The sequence below is a fragment of the Dromiciops gliroides genome, chromosome 3, assembly GCF_019393635.1.
Source record: "Dromiciops gliroides isolate mDroGli1 chromosome 3, mDroGli1.pri, whole genome shotgun sequence".
NCBI lineage: Eukaryota > Metazoa > Chordata > Mammalia > Microbiotheria > Microbiotheriidae > Dromiciops > Dromiciops gliroides.
Genome location: NC_057863.1, coordinates 645533161 through 645539447, shown reverse-complemented (window position 1 = coordinate 645539447; position 6287 = coordinate 645533161). Strand labels below are relative to the sequence as shown.

General features: G+C 55.3%; 1 protein-coding gene across 1 annotated transcript; it reads right to left on the bottom strand.

Moving 5' to 3' along the window:
• Positions 1 to 459: 459 nt before the first annotated feature.
• Positions 460 to 4313, bottom strand: TMEM160 (transmembrane protein 160). The gene is made up of 3 exons (XM_043995433.1): positions 4082 to 4313; positions 1598 to 1690; positions 460 to 795 (listed from the first exon to the last, which is right to left on the bottom strand). The coding sequence occupies exons 1-3, from the start codon at positions 4296 to 4298 to the stop codon at positions 506 to 508; spliced, it is 600 nt and encodes a 199-aa protein (XP_043851368.1). The 5' UTR covers positions 4299 to 4313; the 3' UTR covers positions 460 to 505.
• Between the last annotated feature and the right edge of the window lie 1974 nt (positions 4314 to 6287).

Sequence of the window (6287 nt, the reverse complement as noted above, 5' to 3'; positions counted from 1 at the left end):
ATTTCTGAGGTGAAGATGCTGGGGGGAGGAGTGAACATGAGGGGGGGGGGGTTAGCAGACGGAAAAGTGCTGCCATGACAGGTCTTGGATTCAGATCCCACACTTAGTACCTGTGTGGCCTTGGCAAGTCACTGAGCTACTCATACCTTCTGATTCCTCCTCTGTAAAAATGGGGGGGGGGGTGCCTAGCCAACCCTGGAAGTCGCTTCCAGCCCCAAGTCTACTATCCTCGAGAAATTCAGGCTGGCACCAAGACCCCGGAGAGTATTGTGGGGTCGGCCTGGGAGGTGCCCCACCCCTGTCCAGCACTGGAGTTCCCCGCTTTGGGACAGGTCAGAGGTCAGCAGACCGTACTCTGGGGGTGGGACGGGCCAGCTGGGGCTCAGACCATTGGTGGGGGTGGGGGCGAAGCAGGCCCCTCTCCCTCCCGCGCCCCCAAATCACCACGCAGAGCCCACAGAGAGTGTGATGGCCTTTAATAGTGCTCGTGCCGGACCGCAGCCCCTCACTTGGCCTGGCCCCGCGGAGGGCCGGCCCTGGCGGGGGGCGGCTCCTCCTCATCCGCGTCCTCCGGCTCCAGTCCCGGTTCGGGTTCGGGTCCCTCCACCTCCAGCTCCAGCTGGCCCAGGTACAGGCCCACGGCACAGGCCCAGAGCAGGCCGGCCGAAGCCACGGCCGCGCCCCCGACCAGCGCCCCGCCCAGAGACAGCATCATGGGCCGCCGCAGCGAGGCCAGGCCGGCCACGTACGAGGCTCCGCCGTAGAAGACGCACAGGCCGCCCAGGAGGAAGAAGCCTGCGGCAGAAGAGACGGGGCTCAGCCCGGACTGGACCCGGGAGGGGCAGGGGATGGTGAAGGGACCGGGCTCAGCCGGGCCGGGACTGGGGGGAGGGGAAACAGGACCAGGGGTCGGATGGGGGGTGGGGGATGGGGACAGGATCCAGGCAGGAGGGGGAAAGCGGGGAGGGGGGGGAAGGGGGGAGGAGGGAGAGGGGGGAACAACACGAGGGGCTTGAGGTGGGGACGGGACCCAGGCGGCGGGGGACAAAAGCTCAACCGGAGCCGAATGGGAGGATGGGGCGAGAACAGAATCTAGAGGAGGAACCCGATCTGGGGCGGGGCCTGAACACGCAGGAGGAAATGGACACAGCACAGGGGCCCAGATAGGGGAGGAAGCCGAGCTACTGGGGCGGGGACAGAATACAGGGAAGAACCCAAAGGTTGAAAAGGATGCCAGGCAGGGAGCCAGAACTGAATGCGGGGGGCTGGCCCAGAACCCCGGAAGTGGGGTGGGCAGGGATAGAACCCCGGGAAGAAGAGGGCAGAACCTAGGGGCAGGAGTCGAATCCAAAAGGAGGGGGGCAGTGGGCTTATGGTCCAGCCGACCAGCAGGGTTTAAGGTGCCAGGACTCAGAATCTGGGGCCCCCCTTTTGGGAAAAAGCAAGAGAAGAGCCTGGGCACTGGGACCTCACTCCCCAAAGCGTGTTCTCTCCCCACGGGCCCTTTGCCCCCAACTCGGCAAGGGGAAAGGGGGCAGGGAGGGGGCTGGGGCACAGCCAGGATCTTCACGTGGAGGGTCCCTGGCCAAGCACTCACCATAGGCGGCCTCGCGGCCCATGTCGCTCTGCATGAAGGAGATGACTCCTATGCCTGAGGCCAAGAGACCATTTCTGAACCAAGAGAGGAAAGCTGTAGGGGAAAGAGGCACCCCACCTTTAGAAACTCCCTGGAGGAGCTGGCCTGGCTGAGCCTGGCCCAGCAGAGCCCTAGAACTGGGGTTAGGAGGCTTGCAACTCACACTGTCTGCCATGAGTCTGGACAAGAAAAGGTACTGACAGCACCTGGCTTCAAATCCTTATTCCCAGGGAGTGACCTTGGCTCAGTCACTCCTGCTCCATGGGGCCTTAGAGTCCCCCTCTGGAAAATGACCAAGGTTGGCCTAGATGACCTCTGAGTGCTTTGGGGCTCTAGACATGTGGCCTTGTGACCCTCTCAGAGCCTCGGTGTCCTCTGAAAGAAGCAGCCAGTCATTGGTCATCCAGACATGGTAGGCAGCCTAGAGTGCTGCAATTGGAGGTGCAAAGTCCTGGGTTCAGATCCCCCTTTAGACACTAGCTCTGTAACCCTGGGCAAAGGTCATTTAGCCTCTCTTGGCCTCAGTTTCCTCATCTGTAAAATGGAGGTGATAAGAGGTATAAGAATCAGATGAGATAATAATACTGGCAAAGAAAGCTCTTTCCAAACTTTAAGGCCCCACATAATGGCATTTATTATGGTAACACCTTGGGGGGAGAGGGAAATGGGGAGGGGGTTTTCCTGATACCAAACCCATTTCTCTTTCTACCAGTCCTTTAAGATTCCTTTCATAGGTGGTACAGTGGATAAAGCACCAGCTCTGGATTCAGGAGGACCGGAGTTCAAATCTGACCTCAGACATTTGACACTTACTAGCTGTGTGACCCTGGGCAAGTCACTTAACCCTCACTGCCCCACCAAAAAAATTTTTTAAAAGATTCCTTTTGGTGCTTTAGCCTACAAACTTGTCTCAGTCTACAGGCCTTCAAGGCCTGCATTCTACTCTTCTCTATTAAGCACCTCAGATTTTCAGGGGGACCTTGAAACCTAGGACTCTGATTGTGCAGGCTGTCCCCAAAGTGCACCTTTAACTTTAAACTTAGCTTAAAACGGCATTAAAAGTTTTGCAACCCCCTGCATAGTCCAACCACTGGATTTGACAATTGGAGAAGGCCTGACACTTTATGGAAGCAGGAAAGGGGCTGTATGGCTGATGTGTGGTTTTAATGTCTATTTGTGGCCCAGTAGCCCTAAGTTGGGAAAATCCTTGAAAACTCATGTCATGTCTTAGTGGAAAATTACATTGATTTTCATGTCCCCCTCAGCAGCTGGTGCCTCCTTTCCCTCTCCCCACCATACAATCAACCAATGAGGGCCCGGTCTAAACTCAGGGGATAAGCTAAACAGTCCCTTCCTGCCCTCAAGAAGCTGACATTACATCCAGTATTTATTTTGGTTTTGCTTATGTCCCTGTTGTTTCCCCTGAAGGAAGAGTAAACTCTGGCTGTCCTCCATTCATGGAGCACTCACCCTCCTCAGCCACCGCTCCTGACCTCTCTCCTTTAAGCCCCAACTAAAATCCCACCTTCTCCAGGAAGCCTTCCCCACCCCCTCTTCATTCCAGTGCCTCCCCTCGGTTATTTCTCTCCTATTTATCCACGGAGAGCTTGTTTCCCCCGTTAGATTATAGGTTCCCTGAGGGTAAGGACTGTCTTTTGCCTCTTTGTATCTCCAGCACTTAGCACAGTGCTTGGCACTCACTCATTAGATTAATTGATTGATCTGTAAAATAAAGCATTTGGACTGGATTGCCTCTGAGGTCTCTCCAGCTGTGAGCCTTTTTGGTGAGGGCTTCATCATCACATCACTATGTGCCCCCCCCCCCACTTCCCTGTCCTTGCAGGCTCCCCCAGGCCCAGGAGGTGCCAAGAAATGTGTGCTCTCTCATATACTTCTCTCTGGTCATGTCCAGGGTGCCACCAGATCCCAGGTCATGTGTTATCTCTGCAAACCAAACACCCAGAGAAGTGCTTTTGCCCCCTCATAAGCGCTGGCTGTCTATTGAATTCCACCAAAAGACCAGCCCAGGGCGACCATAAGCACCCTGGGCTTGTAGTCACTGGAGTCCAGTTCTGCCACACCCTACTGTGTGTAACCCCTCCAGACCTGTTTCCTCATCTGGAGAATGGGCTTCACCTAAGGGGATCTGTAAAATCTCTTCCCTCCCATCGCCATGGGCAAGTCCCTTTCACCTCCCTGTGCCTCAGTTTCCCCTTCTGTAGAAGGAGGGGGTTGAGCCAGATGAGCTTCCCAGTTCTAAATCTCTGATTTCTTACCTCTGGTTCTAACCAGGACCCAGGTCCCCAACCCCCATCCCACATGGGACCCGCTCCTCCAGCTGTTTCTGCCTCTTTAGACACCCAGGACGCCACTTATCCGGACCCACTCCTTTATTCAGACCTTCCTCCTCCCCCTCCCCCCGGGCAGTCCCCGGTCTGCACTGACCAGTCTCATGCGCCTTCCGCAGGAGCCAGGCGTCCGCGCGATCCAGCTCGGACACTGCGGGCGGCGGAGCTGCAGCGCGGGCCCCGGACCCGGGGCCGAAGGAGCCCCGGCCAGTCCGGCCGCGCCTCGGGGCTGCCAGCAGCAGCGCCCCCCGGAAGCCGGGGCGCCGGGCCAGGCGAGCCGCCCGACCCCACCACCAGCAGCCTCCGCCTCCCATGGCTTTGCGGCCCGCCCGGCCCCGCCCCCACCCGGCGAGAGGCCCGCCGGCCCGTCCGTCAGGGGTGCGCCCCGCCCCCCGCCTTTAGTTAGTGGCCGGCCGGCCCGAAGCTCCGCCCCGCTGTCACTCCTGGGAGAGCTCTCCTCGCTCTCCCAGGCGCCGGAGCGGCCCGGGGGACTACAAGTTCCGACATGCCCGGACACTCGAGGCACAGCGCGCACGCGCCAGGGACTTGTAGTTTTACTGGGCCTCGACCGGTGGCTTTGGAGAACTGGTACAGGTCGTGCCTCCACTCCCTCATGTCTTCCGCGTCTTGATTCCTAGCTCAGGACCCCGTTATACAGTCCAGTCAAATAAAACAAACATTTATTATGCGCTACCTGTTTGTGTACTTGTCGGAAAGATGCCTCTTAGAATAATCCAAAGTTTAAGTAAGGCACATTCTTTGTTCTCACCGAGAACCTACCTGAGCCTCAGTTTCTTCATCTGTAGGACAAGCACATAGCTTATCGCCGGGCCTGGCCCATAGAAAGGGCCTAAGAAATGCTGCTGCCTGATTGACTAGATGGCCGGCTCCACCTCTGCTCTTATCTATCTGCCCCACGTGAGCAGCCGGAGGATGCTTGGGGGAGAGCCTGCCTCCTCTCTGGATCCCCTCCTCCGCCTTCCAGGGTCCTCCCGTCCTCCCCCCAGGGCCCTTGGGACACTTCACTGGTGGCCCGGACCACGTCAAAGGCGCCCCCGCGGTCCCTAACGGGCCATGGAATGCGACGTCACCATCTTGTTCTCCTTGGAGACGCTAAATGGAGCTTGGGGGTAACCCATTCCCAGGGACCGCATTGGTCAGCAGAACATTGGTGGAACGCAGTGGCACAGCGCCCCCTCGTGAGCGCATCCTCCAGGACCACTTCGTAGAGCTGACTCTTGATTGATGGGGGAAAGTTGACCCGCGCGTCAGGAAGATCTGCGTTTGCGTGAAAACTAAAGGGGGAAAAAGTCTTTGCTGAACGTTTCATAATCCAAGATGTGGAAGGAACCGACTCCCACGTATGAGAGCTTATCCCAGTAGACAGATGAGCAAGGGATACAACAGAGTTTTCAAAGCAAGAAATCCAAACCATCAGCAAACCTATGAAAAAACGTTCCAAACCGCCAATAATTAGAGAAATGCTCGTTTAGGCATCTCTGAGGTTCCACCTACCACCACATCAGACGGGCAGAGGTGACAAAATGACAAGCGTTGGAATGGATATGGAAAATTCAGTAGAGACCCACTCTTCGTGACCCCATTTGGAGTTTACTATTTCCTTCTGCAGCTCATTTTGCAGGTGAAGAAACTGAGGCAAACAGGGTTAAGTCACTTGCACAGGGTTACACAGCTAGTAAGAGTCTGAGGCCTGCATTTAAATTCATGAAGTTGAATCTTCCTGACTCCAGGACAGGTGATCTATCCACAGCACCATGTGATGGAGCAATTATTCCAGTCATTCTGGAAAGCAATTTAGAACTATGTTTAAAAAAAAAAATTACTAAACGACGGGCAGCTAGGTGACACAGTGGATAAAGCACTGTCCCTAGATTCAAGAAGACCTGAGTTCAAATCTGACCTCAGAAACTTGACACTTACTAGCTTTGTGACCCTCCTTGCCCCACCAAAAAAAAAAAAAATTGCTAAACTGCATATCCTCCAAAAATATCAAATAAAGGAAAAGGACTCATGTACACAAACATTTATAACAAGATTTTTCACAGTAGTCCCAAACCGGAAACTAAGAGAGGTGTGCAATCCTATTAGGGAATGAGAGAAATGAAATAAAGTCTCCCACCAGAAAAATGCTGTTATCTCAGAAAACTAAACAGGGAGGGAGTCTGGGTAAGAAAGGAGAATTGCAGAAAGTGGACTTCAAGGCTAAAAGACAGTCTTGCAGTCGCCTAAAAGTAGATATAGAAGAGAACTTCAAGGCTAGTAGTCTATCTAGTAGTGCTAAA

Excerpts from the sequence above, each read along its gene's own strand:
- TMEM160 (XM_043995433.1), bottom strand. The coding sequence starts at position 4,298 with ATGGGAGGCGGAGGCTGCTGGTGGTGGGGTCGGGCGGCTCGCCTGGCC. Across the intron at positions 1,691-4,081 it reads GCGGAAGGCGCATGAGACTG|CTTTCCTCTCTTGGTTCAGA; the intron begins GTCAGTGCAGAC and ends TTTCCCCTACAG. Across the intron at positions 796-1,597 it reads GGGCCGCGAGGCCGCCTATG|GCTTCTTCCTCCTGGGCGGC; the intron begins GTGAGTGCTTGG and ends CTTCTGCCGCAG.